The sequence below is a fragment of the Thermobia domestica genome, chromosome 16 (genome assembly GCF_964235325.1).
Source record: "Thermobia domestica chromosome 16, izTheDome1.hap1.1, whole genome shotgun sequence".
In the NCBI taxonomy this organism is placed as follows: Eukaryota; Metazoa; Arthropoda; class Insecta; order Zygentoma; family Lepismatidae; genus Thermobia; species Thermobia domestica.
The window spans coordinates 128,031,437-128,052,231 of record NC_137469.1 but is presented as its reverse complement, the minus strand read 5'-3'; the positions used below and the strand labels follow the sequence as shown (position 1 = coordinate 128,052,231).

At 36.7% G+C, this 20,795-nt stretch overlaps 1 protein-coding gene across 4 annotated transcripts in view; it reads left to right on the top strand.

Moving 5' to 3' along the window:
* Positions 1–20,795, top strand: part of LOC145673404 (uncharacterized) — a 491,254-nt gene that overhangs the window by 379,080 nt on the left and 91,379 nt on the right. For all 4 annotated transcript variants that reach the window (XM_081743072.1, XM_081743073.1, XM_081743074.1 and 1 more), the window contains one exon: positions 19,724–19,796. In XM_081743072.1, the coding sequence (XP_081599198.1) occupies positions 19,724–19,796 (73 nt within the window). The remainder of the gene's footprint in view (positions 1–19,723; positions 19,797–20,795) is intronic.

Below are 20,795 nucleotides of genomic sequence, written 5' to 3'. Positions count from 1 at the left end.
TGCCTCTCGCCAACACTATTTAATGTCTATCTAGAAGAGATAGTAAAAAAGAGCCTACATGATGATGATGATGGCATTTCGGTAGGAGGTAGAATGATTAGATGCATAAGATTTGCAGACGATATGGCCCTTGTTGCAGAATCTGAAAAGAAAATCAATAAAATGTTAGAAAAAATGAGAAGGGGCTTTGAAGAATATGGGATGAAAATAAATGTTAGAAAGACAAAAGCCATGGTGATTGGAACGAAGGGGTCTGTGTCAAATATAAAAGTAGGAGGGGAGAAAATAGAACAAGTGAATAGTTTTCGATACCTGGGTAGTGTTCTTAGTAATGACAGGAAATGCGAACGTGAAATAAAAGCAAGGATAGGAATGGCGAAAGAAACCTTTAAAAGAAAGAAAAGTCTGTTTTGTGGGACCTTGAACAAAGAGTTGAGAAAAATACTCATAAAATGTTTCGTGTGGAGTGTTGTGCTGTATGGGGCGGAAACGTGGACATTGCGTAAGGGTGACGAAAATCGACTGGAAGCCTTCGAAATGTGGGTGTGGAGAAGAATGGAAAGAGTTGGGTCGAGCGGAAAACGAATGAGAGAGTGTTAGAAATGGTGGGTGAGAAAAGAACACTTTTAGATATTATTAGGAAGAGGAAGAGAAACTGGTTGGGACATTGCCTAAGAAGAGATTGTATCATGAGGGACGTCCTAGAGGGTATGGTGGCGGAAAAGAGAGGGAGGGGGCGAAAGAGACTACAATTAATGGATGATATTAAAACAGAAAGATCATACGCGAAGACGAAAAGGTTAGCGGAGGATCGTGGAGCATGGAAGCTTCTCAGCTGCGGCAAGTGACCTGCCAATAAAGGCAGAATACATATGATGATGATGCCAATGAACAGATTTTGGGAAGTAAATTACCATCAAACAAGCAAGTGTTGAGTGTCTTTTTCTACAACTTGAGAACGGTAAATCTGACAGTGAAAGAAAGTGAACGATTAGCTGTTAAAGAAACTGAGGTATTTTGGCAAAAGGCAAAGATCTCAGTACAGGATGCCCAACGCAGTGTTGACAAACTTATTATATTGTATGAGAAATGGTGAGGATTACAGAAGAACAATGATACGTCGAGTGAAGTGCAAAGGCAAAAAGAAGTAGTCTTCTCAAATATCTTGCCTGATTTATTTGAAATAGCACACACTAATTCTATACGTATAATTGAAATCAAAAAAGATAGAGAGTTTCTTTTGTCTCAAAGACAGAAGAGACGAGGTCAACGGTTCTTGCATTCTGCTAAAGCAGAAGCTCCAAAAAAATCTTCTATACCTTCCTTGTAGACACCACATTAATGAATTAGTTTTAAAATGTGTATTTGATAAGTGTTGTGTTTGGTTTGCAGCTGGACAGGACGTTCCTCTGTTTAAGCGTTTCTCAGAACGAGTGGTCTAAAATAAGTTGCACTAACTTTCTTCCAGGAATTGATGATTACGATGTGAGTTCGACTGCTTACACTTTGGTTCGAAACAGACGTTATGATCCAAGAATTGATAAGAATCTTACTGATTTTGTAATATAGCATCAATCCGGATATTGTTATCTTTTAGGTTGCAGCAAATACTGATTTCTGTACAGTGCATTAATTTCAATCATCTAATTATAATAGTGCAAAAATTTGAAAATCAATCAATGGTGGAAAATAATACTAGCTCGAAACCAAACTAGTAATGACCGAAACTAAGCTAATCATATTCCAATCCGAAATATCAAGGCGCGTGAAAAGTGTAGTCCTAATGTAAGAAGAAATGATAGATTCAGTTATTCCGGTAATAGAACCGAACCCAATTCCAGAAGAAACAGAAATGGTAATTGCACAGCATTTAATCAGGCAAACAGTATATCTAATTTTTCTCGAAATTGATAACTTCATAGCTGGCAGAAATTCTCAAAATATAAACCAAAGAACTTTAGAAATTCATAATATACAGAACGGTACTCAAGATAAGAAGTACGGTAATGCCATTCAATGTAACCTAATCGAATCGTTTGCTAATGTAACCTAAGCTAAAGTTTTGAGAACAGGTCAAAACTACCACAACCATAACCGCCACACTCAAGAAATGCCAAAACGCCCACACATTCGGTCATAACTCCCACACAAACGGACAAATCTTCCAAATGCACGAACGGTCTTAACTCCCACACAAACGGACAAATCTTCCAAGTGCACGAACGGTCATAACTCTCACAGCCAAAACCTCCACACTGGTAGTCGGTCATAACCTCCAACGGTCAAAACTCCCACACAAATGGACAAAACTCCCATACATAGCAACGGTCACAATCCCCATATAAATGGACAAAACCCCCACACAAATGGACAAAACTCCCACATGCAGAAATTGTCACAACTGCCACACAAATGGACAAAAAAACCCACACAATCGGACAAATCTTCCACACTCAGAAATGATCCTGGTTCCATGTCTTGCCCTTGTACTTTTAATAACATTTTTATTCCACTTAAACTGATGTTGCAACTATTCTTCTTGCACTGTTTTCTAACGAAAGAAATACTAAAGTTGGCGTCATAAAGAGCCGCAACAAACACGTGCAATCACGATCATTTCAGAGTGAGAGGGAATTGTCCGATTGTGTGGGGGTTTTGTCAATTTGTGTGGCAGTTGTAACAATTTCTGCATGTGGGAGATTTCACCATTTGTGTGTGAGTTTTGTCCATTTATGTGGGGATTATGACCGTTGCTATATGTGGCTGTTTTGTCCGTTTGTGTGGGAGTTATGACCGATTGTGTGGGCGTTTTGACATTTCTTGAGTGTTGGAGTTTTGGCTGTGGGGATTTTGATCGTTCGTGCGTTTGGGAGATTTGTCCATTTCTGTGGAAGTTATGACCGATCGTGTGGGCGTTTTGACATTTCTTGAGTGTGGGGGTTTTGGCTGTGGGGGTTTTGACCTAGACCCAAAGTTTTGGCGTCCGTCAAAAACATATTCCATTAATTGTTGTTTAGTTTCACTTTGAACATAGTTATGATTTAATTTGTAATTCGTACTTTGTAAGGAACAATATTTCCGATGGAAGAAATGAAGTTTTAAATTTTGGTATCAAACTTGTAGAAACAGGATACCACAGGAAGACTACAGGGAACTTTTAGGACTGGTCATCATATTCTTGGGTGGTATACCTCCTCGAGGCGTTTTCGTTAGTTTGCCTGGAACAACTCACCATGCAGGGTGGAAGAGAAAAGCAATCTACTGTTTAAAAACATTTCTTTTTCGCTAACAATTTCGTTTAACGAAGCAAATAAAAACGAGCCTTCGGAGAGTATGCATTTTTCTGATACGACTATATATGCAAGCTTGGTTTAAATGTAATTGAGCATCCCATTCACCATTAAGACCTGCAACTTTTGAAAGGTTTGCACAGTTATAGACAAATAGGTGCTGAATTCACTCTCTAAATTTTCTCGCCGTCTCTGGTACTTGGCGAAGGAACACGTAATTTTTTATATGTACTTAGCATTATGAAAAAAAAAATGATTGAAAGAATGAAAACTGTAAGAGGAAACCGTGAAACAGCAAAGAGGTTTGATTCAATAGATGATACGATAAAAATTCTTGTGAAAAGAGAAATCAGTCGTTTTGTTAAAATAAACACAAATTTTCCTCGGGAGATTTAAAATACCTAAAGGGTTTCTTGAGTGTGATAAGATTTCATGGTCAAATAATAATGACTATTAAATTCATTCACGTAACAAACGATGCAGCAGAAAGAGAAGTGAAACTAATAGAAGATTACAACAACATTCTTACGAAAAATGAGGAACAGAAACAGTTTCTTTTGCGGATAGTGAAGGTCCACAGATAATCTTTTGTTAGATGTGTCCGAAGTTAACTTTGTAGCAAATAAGATTGAAAACTTCTTCCAAGTTATAATTTTTCTCTTTCCTCAAAATGGACTATGATTCCTCATGATGAAAACTTATTTTTAGTTCATAGCGAAACAAAGATTTAGGTTTTTCTAGCAGTTTGTTTCACTTTATGTAAAAAAAAAAATCAAAATTCTTACATATATGTTGCCTATAACTACAATAAGAAGCATTTCGTTTTTCATGTGTAATGACTCTTACATGATTATAGGTATCTTGAAAATAATGTCAGATTTGTGCTTCTGGTAAAACGCTACCTCAAAACGATATGTCCTGTAACCCTCTGCCTGTCTAAAACATTTTACCTGAATTCAAGATGGCGAATTTCAAGATGGCCGCCATGATAATGCTATACAGGATTAGATTGGTCTGTTTTTCTAGTTCCATTATTCAAGATATCTTCCCATTTCCTTAAACCGTTTCTAAATTACAAAGGATTCTTCCAGATTTTCTCCATATACTACGTATTGTAATCGGATTCAAAACTTTATGTCGCTTGAAGCACCACTCAAAATTATTCAATGGATCTAGTTTTTACTTTTGCTTAACCCATATGGAATCATTTTAGAGGGCTCGTCCAAGGAAATTCCTAAATTTATTTTTCCCCATATAAATAAGGACCACCCTAGTAGGACAGCTACTCTTTATTGATAAAAATCGTAATTTGGCAGTTATTAAAAGCAATATTTCTGTGTCTAGAGGTAGAAGAGAGAAGACTATGCAAATTACTATTGTCAAGTATAAAAATGAAACCTGTGTTCAACACTGACTACGTATCATTCAATGTTTTTTTTTTTTAAAAAGCATAATGCTTACACCTTTTGAAAAGTAAAATTAATATAATTATATACTAAAAATACATTCATTGAAAAATTCATGGTTAGCAAGTGCACCCTCTTAAATCCACTTGAGAACGTTCGAGTGCAAATTCAAGTAAAGTTAACGCATTGAAGACCCAGGTTCGATTACCGTTCGGTGTTCATGTAATTCGAATTCGACGTTAATTAGTAGGTCCACGTATCATATAGCTTCGCTACTGAAAGGTACGTTAAGCTTAAAATCAACTCAAGAAAAGTTAAAACAATGAGAAAGTTTTAAACTGTTTTGGAGTATTCAATTCTATGTTAATTAAAACTACATACAGTATTTGGTAATGGAAGCATCGTCAGAAATACAATATCCAATACAGCAAACTTTTCGAGTAGGGTTTGTCTGAAGATACATACAGATATTGAAAATAGTTTTAAAAGGTTCATAATGCAGAAATACTATTTTATCACGTATGAACTTGAGGCTTCTAGAACAGCATAGTTCTGACCAGACATTAACATCGCAGAACCAGGATATGATCAAGGGATGAATTAAACCATAATTTCCAACTTTACCCAGTGTAAATAAAGTAGCATTGAAACCCATTTTATCCAGTGTATACCTGAGCGTCATGGGGGGTTGTAACCCCTATAAAATTCCCCTTGGATCCACGCCTGTTGAAACCAATTTAAATTTCATAACTTCACGCACGGCACGATCAACCCTGAATCTATTGAAATCTTACTACGTAATAATTATCGAGTGTCTACACTTTTTCTATTAAAGCTCATAGTATATTCTATCATAATATAAATTGTCACTCATGTGGTGTGTGCTAATGTAACTAGGGATGCGCACGAGACAAGATTTGTGGCTGTCTCGTCTCGAAAATGTGTTGTAAAAGTGATGTCTCGACTCGAAAAATGTATATTTCTCTATCGGAAGAGCCGTGTCTTGACTTGAATTTTGTCAGGAAAATCCTTTCTCGATTCGTATCGTGCGCATTCTTAAATGTAACTCATGACAAAAATGTTTTGTTTTCAAATAAAATGAAACGGTTGAGGTGGATGTTGCCAAGTAGAAGACATGCAATATATTAAATCGCCTCGCAACCCACTTGGCCACACACTTAGGTTACACTCTTCAACCTTTTCCCGAGCTATCTAAAGTATCGGCTAATCTTAAATTCGCATTACTGATTCGGGTTTTCTAACAAGAATTATTATGTTGCAACTTAATTTCGATGTAAAATCCTGACTTAATTAGCATTTAAGAACATTGCTGTGTGCATTAAAATCATGACAGAAATATAGTTAAATCTCAGTTTCAAATTTCATGTCTACCTTGCATCCAAATACTTGTACTGTCATTTGTTTCAATGTTGGTAGGAGCCGAAAGTTCCAATTGATCCCAATCTTTCGCTTTAATTCCCTCTATTTGTTCGTAAAATTTTAAAGAAATATTATTACTTCCGAAGCGTAACACTCCGATTTCGATAAAATTTGAAAGGTACCTAGTACACATGAAATAAACGAATACGGGTTTCTTATTTTCTGCGGAAAAAATGGTTTTAAGGGACAAAAGCCCCACCCATAATTTTGAAAGTTGACGCCCGAAAGGCAAAAAACAAGTAAACCGAAGTAAACGAAATTTTACACAGATGTTGCAGACATAAAATGAGGGAACACGTGTCTCGTATTTTCCTGGAGAAAACGGTTAGGTGGGGAACTGACCCCTTCAAAACAAAAGTTAAGGCCAGGAAGGCAAGAGGAAGTGAATCGAAGTGAATGAAATTGTGTACAGATATTGTAGACATAAAATAAGGGAACACGTTTTTCCTATTTTCCGGAGAAAAAAACCGTAAACACCTCCAGAACTTTGATTGCGAAATATCAAAACTGATAATAAGAGTATGTCAGAAGAGCTTGAAAGACATGAAGAATTGGAACAACACATTGTGTAGGGACAATATGCAAAAAAATGAATCCGGCTTTTCTTTTCTTTTCTGCGGAAAACCGGTTTTAGGGGGCAAATGCCCCACAAAAAATTGAAATTTAACGCCCAAAATGCGAGAAGAAGTGCACCGAATTCAATGAAATTGTGTGCATATAGTGTAGATGTAAAATGAGATAGTTGAGTTTCGTATTTTCCGAAAAAAAGCGGTTGAGTGAGAGACGGATCTTATAAACTGTTGATTACGGAATATGAAAAGTGCAAATAAGCATACGTCAGAAGTTCCTAAAGAATATGGAGAATTGCAACGAAACTTCGTAAAGGCTATTTTTAAAATAATATATGAAACGTGTCTTAATTTTTGCGGAAGAAACGTGTTGGGGCCTAAGCCCCATCCGAAAAATGGGAAATATTACCATAGTAGAGCAGGAAGAAGTGGACCCAAGCAATTCAAACTTGTGTGTACATATTATACAGACCATATGTAAAATAAGTCCTATCGTGTTTCTCAAGTGTCCCTATCCGGTTTGCTTCAAATTTGACAGATCAACAGCAATATGGAAATAAATCGACATGTGTTTATGTGTTTATGCGAAAAAACATTGCAAGGGTAAAAGTTGCCTCCTGAAATACTATAAAATACGCTATACTGTTTGCGCTTGCTGTTATTTGATCTGCCAAATTTGAAGAAATCGGATGGAGACACGACACTTGTGAAACACGGAAGGCCATATTTTCCATATCCAATATCTACATACAATTTCTTTCGGTTCGGTCCACTGATACCGCCACTCAACGACTCGGTTCACTCAATAGTTTTTTTCCTTTCAGGAAAATACTCAACACGTATTCCCTCATCTTACCTCTACAATATTAGTGCACATATCATTCACTTCGGTCCACTTCTTCTTGCCTTTTGGGGTCAAATTCCAAAATCTTGAACGAGGGCTTGTGACCCAAAACCATTTTACCCTTGAAAATAAAAAAACGTATTCGTTTACTTTTTGCCTGTTGTTCATACACAAAGCTTCGTCCAAATTCTTCATGTCCTTCATACACATCTGACATACTGTTAATAGCAGTTTTGAAATTTCGTGATCATAGGTTTTGAGGGGGTCAGTGCCCTACCCAACCGTTTTCTCCAGGAAAATACGAAACCCATATTCCCTCATTTTATGTCTACAATATCTGCGTACAATTTCATTCACTTTGGTTCACTTCTTTTCGCCTTTCGGGCGTGAACTTTCAAAATTTAGGGTGGAAGCTTCTGCCCCCTAAAACCGTTTTCACGCAGAATTTAAAAAAAAAAACCGTATTCGTTTACTTTTTGGGTATTGTCCATACACAAAGTTTTTTTGCACTTCTTCATGTCCTTTACACACATCTGACATACTGTTACTAGCACTTTTCATATTTCGTGATCAAAGGTTAGGGGGGTCCGTACGGCACCCAACCCTTTTTTCCAGCAAAATACCAAACCTATATTCAATCATATTATGTCTACAATATCCATGGATAATTTCATTCACTTCGGCTCACTTCTATTTGCCTTTCCGGCGTCAACTTTAATTATTTTTTTCTTATTTAATATTTTCTATTTGTAATTTACTTTTCTTTGTATGTCATCTGTTTAATGAACTGTTAGAAAAAGTGAAAGGGCTCATTATATTTTTCTGTTGGCGCGAAATTGCCTTTATCCTCATTGGTTCCCTCCGACCAATGGGAGAGAAGAAAGGGCGTGGCCTTTCACTTTCTCGTGTATATAAGATCTGCTGTCACCTGTCTTTTCTCAGTGTTGGTGTCTGATGAAGAGGACGTTAGGTCCTTGAAACTGTAACACATTGTAAGTATAGTTTTTAATATATTTCATTCTGCTCTGGTCAGAACTGTTTTATTTGTTAAGAAAAACCGATATTCCTTTATTTTTTGCGTATTATCGATACAAGAAGTTTAATTTCAATACTTCATGTCCTTTACACACATCTGACACTGTTACTATCACATTTGATTTTTCGTGATCAAAGTTTGGAACGGGTCCGTGCCCCACCCAACCGTTTTCTGCATTAAAATACGAAACCCGTATTCTGATTTTACGTCTACAATATCTGTGCACAATTTCATTCTCTTCGGTCCACTTCTTCTTACCTTTCAGGCGTCAAGTTTCAAAATTTTGGGTCGGAGCTTTTGCCCCTAAATCCGTTTTTGCGCAGAAAACTAAAAGAGCCCGTATTCCTTTATTTTGGCGTATTGTCTATACAAAAAGTTTCGTTGCAATTCTTCATGTCTTTTGCGAAGTTCTGACATACTGTTACTAGCACTTTTGATATTTCGTGATGAAAGGCTCTGAGGGTTCCGTGCCCCACCCAACTTTTTTTTTTCAGGAAAATACGAAACTCGTATTCCCTCCTTTTACGTCTGCAATATCTGTGCACAATTTCATTGTCTTTGATTCAGTTGTTCTTGCCTTTCGGGTGTTATCTTTCACCATTTGGAGTGGGGTTTTTATATTAAAACTTTACATTATGTAACTTTTTCTTTTTTATGAGATTCTTTTTTTGGGGGGAGGAGAGAAATGATTTCCTCTCATATCTGTTTCTTGCCATTCATCTAAGTTTGAACTGCTTAAGTAAGATCATTTTGTAACTTTTGATCTCATCCAACTCCGTCACGATTATAAAATTGTCATTTTTAACAATTTGTTTTATTCTCTTATTTGGAGTTTGCCACACTGATATATTTGTTACAAAATTGAGGTTTGGTCCAGCGCCTTTCGAATTCGGAACCAGCCCAACCGCCGAGCTTTTTGGGTTGCCTGCTATTGCAGGAAAACGAGAAATGCAGGTGGTAATGCACTTTTGGAGTCGTGTATACAATAGGGCGGAGCGAAAAATAACTTTTTTATATATCGAAAACGCAATAGTGCGGAAAAGTTGTCAATTGATGTTGATAAAATACTGTAAAAATTTCGTCGCTGAAATCGAATATCTTCGGGTGGCGCATCTTCAAAAAAGATTTTGTGTCTTTATAGGGTATGCAAACCCGCCGTACACATCACTCTTTTGCCTTTCTACGGTAAATGAACAAAAGTATAATCTACATTTCTTAAGTTAAGTAATATATAAAATTTAAGAAATGTTTTCTACATGATTTAGGCGCATTTTGGATCTCACACTAGTCAATTTGATCAAAATAACAATCTATTTAATACAAAATACATATTTTTCTGCATCTCTCTGCTTGTTTCAGCGAAACGAGCCAGGACCCACGACGAGGACGTGGGTGCCGGTCAGGTCCCTACCATGCTCATCGTACCATTGATACACGTATGTTCAAATTTAGATCTTTGGCTATTTGCAGAGCATAGTTTGCCTTTGTTTCTACTTTTGTGTTTACAAATCGGTATTTTTAGTTTAAGTCTGATAAAACCATTACTGCCACAAACTGCTGCAGATGCTTCTGTTACAAGTTTCACGCAGCGTTCTGTACTCGTAATGTGACAGGAATATTTTAAAGCTCTTTTTATGACTGGATGTTCACGGTTATTATTGTAGATTTCAAGTTCTTTGTTGGAAAACAAGACAACGCTGGAGGATGCTTCACTTCAACTGATTCCCAATTAATAAGGTCTGCATAATCATTTGCATTGAAATTGAGCTTTGGTAGCATACATTTTTTTACAAGTGACTCATTGTCTTCTTTAGCTGGTCTTCCTCGTTTCGTCTTCCTACTGATACTACTGTTATATTATCTACTCTTCTCATTCCTAGCTTTTCCCATTACGTTGACTATCTTTCTCTATTCCTCTTTTCTGACGTGAAGTCTTTCATCATCAACCATAGAAGGCAATATAAATTCTCCGGGTGTGCGAAATAGTAGTTATTTTGGATTATGCACTTCTTGAATCAATTGCCGTTCCTTTTGTGATATGTACCTTGAAGAAGTTCTCATTAACCACACGTGTTTAGCTCCATCTTTACAAATAGCGTATCTCTTTACTGAAAATCAACGACCTCCAGTCTCTTTCCTGCATAGAGTTTGATCTTTAAGACCATCAAGGTACAAGTCTCTAAGATCCTTTCCTTTGACCATTGGCACTTCCTTTTGTCCTATATTTTACTTTTCTCGCCGGGCTTTTGGGCAGTGTCATATAGCCAGCATTTTGTGGATCAATTATTCCAAAAGATTGCAATGTAGCTGTTGCTATCAAAAGCAGTTGCACGATCAGATGTTCGAAATCGGTCTGCCAGCATACCAAGAAGTCTAAGGACATGTCGTTGCTGCTTGCTTCTTTTTTCTCTAATATTCTGTTGTTTTGCAAATTAATAATCAACACCTAACTCATCACCATCAGAAGATGATGTCTGGAGTTCATTAGAAATACTCGTTTGTGATGTGTAAGCAGACTGTTGGCAGGTGGTCTCTCGTGATTTACTTTTAGTGAGTATGATTAGTTTTAAAGTCTCCTCGTAGTCAACTCCCTCTATTCTGGCTACTTGTGTTGTTCTCTGATCTTGCAGAAATGTCCACTCCTTCCTAGGTATTTTCTTTCTTAATTCACATAAGCACATGGAAAGTTCAGGTACATATATCAAAAGACTTCGTGTAATCTTGTTTAAATATATCCAGTTTTTCTGGAAGCTAGCAGAAGCTTTCGTTTTCTTCTCAGATTTAACAAACTTCTTATATACTTTCCGTGCAAAGCAAGTAGAAACTGAACTACACGTTCTAACGACAAAGTAGGGATGGAAGCTTTGCCCTAAACAGATTTTACACATTGAGCAACGTCTCTCATCAACTTCTTTACAGATGGATCATGCCCTTTCTCACACTTTTCCAGCTCTACCAATTGAAAATAATGCTTCATTACATCTAATTTTGTGGGCAACTACACACCTGAAAGTTCAGCTGAATGTCCAAGCACGGGGTGAGTCGTTATTAATCTTGTTCTTATCTTCGCCATGGATAGAGTTTCAATATTGATATAAAATACAGATCTCACACACATTACATAAAGTTTAATTTACAGTACAAAAACAAACTGTTTATACACTTACCAACTACGCACAACGAAGTAAACACTGAAACGAAATGTTAACACCGTAAAATTACCTTGAAAAGATCGTCTTCCACACTCGAACAGTGATCGAGTACTAACGTTGTTTCTTTTTAATACTACTACTATCAATTGGACTAATCCAAATTGAATTCATATTCAGGGGAGGAAATTAAATTCTATAAAGCAGTACGAAAATTTTTAAAAGGAAAAAGAGTGTTGAAGGAAAAATTATAACGAACAATGAACACATTTATCGGCATATTAATTTAATGCTAGAACCTTATAGGAAACCACAAGTACACTATATGATATGCAATACTATATTTTGCTAAAATGGGCTATTTTATGGTTCCAAATCTGCCTAAATCTATATATATAAAAGAGAACGCACAAATCCTTTGTGAACTCATCACGCTAATACGGCTGAACCAATTTCTTTCATTTTTGGGGGGTTATTATGATTTGGACCCTAGATGGTTTTTATCATATCACTTTAATTTTTAATTACCAGTGTCTTGAGATAATTGACCATTCAAGTGTCCATACGTACAAATCCTTTGTTATTAGTTCATCATAGGTAAAAATAAACGTATTTATATGCAACCCGCATGACCATGTGACTCGGCGGGTTAACATAAATGACAGGCGCTATAATGTTAACATTTACTGCAATTTGAAAGCGAAAAAGTAAAAATTATCTAAGTAACAAAGTTTATTGCGTTCCGGGGTGACCGCAGCGAAGCGGGGCGGGTTAACATAAATGACAGGCGATATAATGTTAACATTTACTGCAATCTTCTATGGTTTTTATCATATCACTTGAAAGCGAAAAAGTAAAAATTATCTAAGTAACAACGTTTATTGCGTTCCGGGGTGACCGCAGCGAAGCGGGGTGAACGCTGCTAGTCATCTATAAATTATTTCTTCGATTTTATAGACTGCTTACGTTAAGAAATATAGGTAGTAATTCGTTCATTTATTGTAGAAACACAAAAAAGATATGTGAACGGCGGGTTTGCATACCCTATAAAGATACAAAATCTTTTTTGGCGATTCGCCACCGGAAGATATTTGATTTCAGAAACGAAATTTTTACAGTATGTTATCAATATCAATTGGCAACTTTTCCGCTCTATTGCGTCTTCGATATATAAAAAAGTGATTTTTCGCTCCGCCCTAGTATACAACGTTCTTACAGAATTTGGAATACCGAAAAATCTAATTAGATTAATTAAGGTATGTTTAAATGAATTCTAAAGTAAAGCCCGAGCATTAAAATACTTATCCACGAGATTTCACGTCGAGAATGGCCTGGAAACAAGGAGATGCGTTGTCGCCATTATTATTCAACTTTGTCGTGGAATACATTATAGGAAAATCAAAGATAGCAACCAGGGCCTAGAGTTGAACGGTGTTCACCGGGTTATGGCGTACGCTGATGATGTAAATTTAATAGGAGATGATAAGACAACAATAGAAAGAAATGCAGAAATCTTGTTAAACGCTTGCTGGGACATGGGTTTAGAAGTAAATACAGAGAAAAGTAAACACATGGGAGTGAGTCGGAACCGTAATACGGTAAATTATGGATACGTTAAAATATTAAATAATACTTTTGATAATAATACTTTCAAATGTCTAATATAAATATTAACAAACGAAAATTTTATTCACGAAAAAATAAAAAGTCGACTAAAAACAGGGAATTCGTGTTATTATTCAGTTCAAAATCTCTTGTCGTCGATAATTCTGTCGAGGAATTTGAAGTTTAAAATATATAAAACGATAATCATGCCTGTTGTTCTGTATGGTTGCGAAACATGGTCGCTTACTCTGAGGAAAGAACATAGTCTGAGAGTATTTGAGAACAAGATCCTGAGACGAATATTCGGACCCAACAGGAAACTTCACAACGAGGAACTACATAATTTATACGGTTTACCAAACATTGTTAAGGTCATCAAATCTAGGAGGCTTAGGTGAGCAGGCCATATAGCTAGGATGGAAGAAAGTAGAAACGCTTTCAAAGTCTTGACTGGAATACCAATCGGAAAACGACCATTCGGAAGACGAAAGCGCAGATGGGAGGACAATATTAAGATGGGTCTCGTAGAAACTTGATCCAGTTGGCTAAGGATAGAAGTCAGTAGAGAGCTTTTGTGAACGCGGTATTGAACCTCCGGGTTCCATAGGCCATAGAGTTAGCTAGCTTACGAAGCATGAGTAGATGCCTAGGCTGACACTACAAATAGATTAAATGCGTATTTACTGAACAGATGGGTTCTACTGACATTGGGTAGTCTATATACTCTTCGTATGCTAAGGCCTAGGGGAGAGGAGGAGATAAGATTTCCCATTAGGTTACATCACGCACAGTTGCACACCTTCATTTTCATTCAAAATTAATAAGCCAAGATAAACCAATTTCATGTCACTTTCCTTTGTGGCAGTCGAACACAAATCATCACACTTATCTGCAAAAAGCACTTTTCAAATCGGATTATTGGGAGAGCTTCCAGTTCCAATGTTGGGGGGACATGTCCCCCTATTTTCCCGGAATTTGTGTCCGTACCTACAGCTGAGACAACTTTCCAGCATGAGGAGAGCGGTATATCCTCCCCTGGCATTTATTGCAATTTGTTCCCAAGTAGCGGAAGTGGAATTGATACATATTGATGAGACTACTAAACGCAGTACAGCACGAAGTTCAGTTTGAAATACTACAGAATACGATTCTTTTTTTTTCTTTTTTTTTTTAAATGGAAAAACCAAGAGAAATCGATTTCATCTTACATTCCTTTGTGGCAGTCGGACACAAATCATCACACTTATCAAAAAAAAAAAAAATACTTTTCACATCAGATTATTGGGAGGACAGGCACCCCCAGGTCCAAGATTGGGGTACATGTCCCCCTCGTCCCCCCAGGATTTGTGAGCACATTAGTGTTTCTACGTACGGAAAATTATTAACAAATTAAAGCGGCATTCTAGCTTGACGTCATACCAAAGTCGTCATTTTTACCAATATGCTTTGTCTCAAACAAGATAGGTGTCACTCGTTAGTGCTGTTTACTGCCACAACCACAACATTAATGCTCTTATGTACGGAAAGATATTAATAAATTAATGTAGCTATTTTCCTTAGACACCAATCTAGATGAGTCACTTGAAAAATTAGCTTTCTGGAGAACAAAATTAAAGTCAATCGTTAGTATTGGTTAGTGCTACAAGCACATTACTGCTTCCAAGTACAAAAATTTGCTACTAACATCGTAATTCTAGCACTAATGAGTACTAACCTAACACTAACGCCTGACACCATTTTCGTTTATTTATAAAAGCGACAATTTTGTTTTGATGTCATTCTAGAATCCCAATTTAGTGTGTTAATAACTTTCTGTACGTAGGAGTAGTAACGTTGTCGTGCTATCACTAATAAACACTAACATAGCACTAAGGATACACACCCTTTTCGTTCTTCGTAAACCATATTTCTAAAAGTGACGATTTTTTCTTGAGGTAATGCCAGAATAGGAGATATTTGTTAATAATTTTCCATACGTGGGAGCATTGACGTTGTGTTTGTAGCACTACTCAGTACTAACATAGCATTAACAATTAAAACCATTTTCGTTTTCGTACAGCTTATTTCTAAATGTGGCGATTTTGGCTTATCTTCAGGTGATAATCGTACATGTATTTGCAAATTTTTCCGTACGTATGACCACTAACGTTGTGCTTGTAGCACTCAGCAGCAGTAATGTAGGACTAATGCCGACGCTCTTTAAGTTTTCCACAAAGCACATTTGCAGAAGTCGAGATTTTGGTTTTTATGTCCAACCAGTGAAACTACATTAACTTTGCGTAGGTAGGAGCAGTAACGTTAGTAGCACAATGCAGTTTAAATTAAGCAGCACAGCATCACAGCATGCAAGACGTTAACAATTTCACCGTTAAATATCAGGAAAAGTATATTATTTCTCTAGGTGCTAACCCGAATATACTTTCCATACAACCGAGTACTACTCGAAGAAGTTAACTAAGAGGTTCATATGTAAGATCAGACCAAGACTGATTGAATTACCACTGCTGCATGTAAGACCTGACCTAGAGGCTTACTGACTTAAGTTACCAAGAGTCCAATTTGGGCGTAGTATTGACATATGACGATGACAATCACGTCAACTAATAATGTTTAGAATTGTACTTTGTTTATGGCGATCACTTGCACTTGCCTAGATTTAAATATCATATTAATAGCACAATCATATTAGCTTTGGTGCATAAACATGGAACATTAAACTGAAAAAGAGTGAGAGAGACATTTAACTTATACATTATGGAACATAATGTAATTTGGGCGTATTTTTTGTGGTTTTAGGAATATCAGAAATCATTAAAAAAGAAGTTGATATTTTATTTGAAGCAACAATACCTTTTTAATATCACGTAAACGAGAAAGTTGTCAGTTTCGAAATAGTATTGTATATCGCCAGAAAAGAGTACCGATTGCATTATTCACTTGCCTTTATTTCACATCACATTTATAAATTGCAAACGGCTAATAGATGGCTAATAAATGTCATTCCTGCTCTATCCTTTGCCTGTTTCGCGCTAATAAATATCGCTGGCGTGAAGACAATTTGCCGATTTAAACTCATCGGGACGATTGATTTTTTTTGGTAAAAAAGAACATTATCGATTGAATTATTTCAAAATAGGACAAGAGCTGGAAGCATATTTTCAACGTTTATTTAAAAATAACAAACGTGTAACAGTTTCGCCAACTAATTGAACGTATGACTTTGTCAGACACTGTCATAATCTGTTGACAGTGTTTGATGAAGCCCATATGTTCAGTTAGTTGGATAAACTGTTACACATTTGTTATTTTTAAATAATCGTTGCTTTGCTCAGCAATTTGTATTTTTAGCTTGCTATTTAAGATAGCAAAGCTGGTATGAACCACTTAGTTATTAGGTTTAAGGATTCATGTTTGTGTAACCTCACGTTCGTTGGTGGACAAACAAATATTGGGTTGGCAATTAAGTTCCCGCCGTTTTTAATAATGTTAGTTAAAAGACATACAAACATATAAAGAGTTAATCAAGAATGTATTCTCCTTTGTTGTTTACAACGTTTTCCCAAAGTTCAACAAGTTTTTCAATGCCTCGTTGGTAGAAATCGCCTCGATTCGAAAAAGTCATCCAACCAAGCTCTCATTTCTGCATCAGTATTGAAAGTGACTCCCCGCATAGCATTTGAAAAAGATCGAGAGAGGTAAAAATCCGTTGGTGTCAAATCAAAAGAGTATGGTGGGTGTGGCAGCACTTCCCAACCATGAGTTTGAATGGCTTCTTTGGTCATATTGGCGATATGAGGGCGGGCGTTGTCATGCTGCAAAAGAACACCATGCTACCGATTAGGTCTTTTCTCTTGAATAGTCATGTTGAGTCGTTCCATTTGTTGCCGCATTAATCGTTTGGTTCCTTTCAAGCAATTCGAAATGGAGAATCCCTTCTCAGTCCCACCGTACGCACAACAACGTTTTACGCGGATGAACATCCTGTTTCGCGCGTGGTGTCGCTTGTTTACGGACATAAGCCATTCCTTACGCTGCTTCACATTCATGTAGAGCCAAAAGTTTTCATCGCCAGTAATGATTCGCTGACGAAATAGACACACGGGTTGCACGGTGACGAGCAAGCAAATCAGCGGAGATTGTGGCTTGTTGATTTTTGTTGGTGACACTTAAAGTGTGATTCACCCATGCTCCACAATTCTGAACTTTGCCCATCGAGTGAAGATGCTTCTCTACAGTAGTGTGGGAGCAATCCATTGTCTCTACCAGTTCCCTTGTTGTTTGACGCGGATTTTCATGCAAAAGGTGGTTCAATCGCTCTTCATCGAACTCAACTGGACGGCCAGAACGAGGGGCGTCTTTGAGGTCAAAATTTCCTTTTTTGAACTTTGCATACCAATCACGGGCGGTTCTTTCAGCTATAGCACCCACTCCATAGACAGCACAAATGTTGCGAGCAGATTCTGCGGCCTTAGAACCTTGATTAAAGGCAAAAAGAAGGAGGTGTCGAAAATGCTCATTCTTCTCAACTTGACATTCCATGTTAATTATCTGTAAATAACAAGAAAATGTATTTAGTAACAACGAAACATATTTAGGTAGAATAATATATTCTCTTTCGAATGATGTACAACTTCCTGCCAAAAGTGTTTAATGTCATACAGATTTTTCCAATTTTAAAAAACGGCGGGAATTTAGTTGCCAGCCCAATATAATAAAGTAATTAGAAGCAAATTATAAAGAAATAATTACATGCAAAGGATTAGGTTTATAATTAAGCACCATTTTAATTACAGTACACAGCGGGCCCAAGTCTCGGATTTAAGAACTAGCACTGGCACAAATGCCGGGGAAATGAAGGGGGCATATACCCTCCAATCTTGGAAGTAGGGAGTAGTCCCCCCAATAATCCGATTTAAAATGTGTTTTGGCGAGAGACCTGATGATTTGTGTCTGGTTGCTGCAAAAAAAAGTGAGATGAAATTGATCTCCCCCAGAATACTAAGCTTCAAATCTTCCCGACTCCCAATGTTGAAGAAAACCCTGCTCTCCTGATCCTCCACAGCATTGTTTTTCAACTTCATAAATGTTTTTGAACATCGCAAAAAAAAAAAAAAAAAAAAAAAAAAAAAAATCCCAATGTTGAAGACAAATTTTTGCCGCTGATATGAATCAGAATACATAGTTGAAAATATGAGGAAGTTCGATAGAGTAAATACAAAATAAAATACAGACATCAATAAATGTATTCTTATTTCTGGTTTGTGTAAGATCTATGGCTTTTAATTTTTTTTCACATTTCTCTCAAGTTATTTAATGTATGAAAATCGATCTAGCGGCAGACGTAGGAAGTTAGGTAATTGGAGAACCATTTTGAGCAGAAAGTGGAAAATGCTATTTGGTACGATGAAGGACAAAACTGGGGTGAGTTTTGGTGGCTTAGTAATAGAACTCTCAGTTCTGGTGCGTGGAGTCCCTGGTTCGATCTCAGCTCGTCTAAAGTGGTTCGATCTTACCTCCTACTTTCTTCATTCCAGCACTTTATTCATTGTCATCACCACCGTCTCCATTAGCCTCGGAGCATATGTAATTGTGTGACGGTAAACTCAATACAAAACGGTCGTTTCCCAATTCCCTTACCCAGAATCCACCTAATGTAAAAATTGTACTTCAAGGCTGAGAACTAAACATACACCTAATACCATACCATATCACTTGGCTTAACGGCCCTGAGTCTCTCCCGCCCGCCTATCGACGGACGCGTGATCAGAGCGCCGAGTCGCCCTATCGCTAACCGGCGTATCGGAAACTTTCTAGACCTAGTAACCATCACGTCTTTTATTCACGTGGCTTCCCAATTTGCCTCACGACGCTAGGTGGACGCCGAAAATTGGAAAGCAGCGGTCGGGAATCGAACCCCGGACCACGCGGACATAATTCCAACGCTGTAACCACCAGACTACGGTGTTCCACACACCTAATACCGAACGAATAAAATTCGTCCTCAATATATTTAATCATAACCTGTTTTTAAATTTTAAAAAATGGTCATTAGAGGAAGGCAAGGAAGTAAATAACATTTTTACAGTAACTGTTTGATTTCGCCTCAACGATATATTTACAACAGGATTTATTTCTAAATCAATTGTAGTATATATTCATAACAACTCAAGTCTTTATTTTCTTTAGAGGATGTTCATAATTTTTACTCGTATAAAAGAACTTTCCACCCAGTTTAATACAAGTATAGCATTTAGATCTCCTCTACCTACTATAACTTCTTTCTACCTTCATCTTTCAATCAATGTCAATACATGTTCATTTTTTCATTATTATTTTCAAAAATATGTCAGATTAAAAACATTACCCTTATTTGTAAATTTTCAGGTGAAAGCCAGAAACACAGAAGTTCCAGAAGACGGAGAAATAGCTAGTGTCAGGGCTATTACGCAAGAAGGAAGTAAGTTATTTTAAACTTTTTCTAACAATGTAGATCTCATCTTATGTAATAATACATACAGTTATTTTAAAAATAACGATGCACAAATCAGTAGTTTAAAGTTTCAGTTTGCACGGTTTTTGAATGTTACGTATTTTGAAAATAAATTCCGTGGCATTTCTTTTATTTCTCTTGATAATACACCAGTATACTGTATGTGACTTTACAAGATATGCCTCAGGATTACATGTAAGTTTATTACAGATGCAAAAAAGCCGGCTTTTTTGAATCGGTGTTTTTTTCACATAAAAGCCGGCTTTTTTGGGAAAAAAACGAGAATTTTGGAAATTTTGGCTTTTTTCAACTTCATGATTTTTCTATCTAAATAGCTTTCTTATAGTATATTCTATAGTTAGATAAAAATTCCATGACCTGAATGTGATATTTCGCTCTGAAATTCACCATCAAGATGGATGGAGCACATGTTTTACGAATTAAAGCTAACATGAAGAATGTAGTATTTGAGGGTAATTTTAGAGGCTATTTAACTTTATTTTAACTTTTGACATCTTTTTTCTTCTCTAGTTTGTCATCCGTGTTTCATTTCTAAGAGCTTTTAGTACTCTAGCTTCTAGCGCAAAAGTTAATCTTGCCCGTTTTTCTATTTATCCGTTAAAGCGTACGTTTTTCAATATATCCGTCAAACAGTACTTCCACATTTCTGTTATACTGTAGCTGTGAAATGATTTAGCAATAATTTTCCGGACACAACCTTGAATACCAATTTATACAAATAATCAGTAGCGGATTTAGAAAAGTACTTTAGGAGGGTTTTTTCTGATTGTTTCGTTTCCTAAAAAGTCCTAATTTTATTTGGGAAGTGCTTGAAGTTTATGAGTACAGGCATAACTAATATTTCGTTTCGTTTATACGTTGACAACCCGGCTCAATTCGTGGCTAATTTGGGGATGCAAAATTGAATTGAGCTGAGCGCCTTCCACTCACCATCTAGAATGAGTG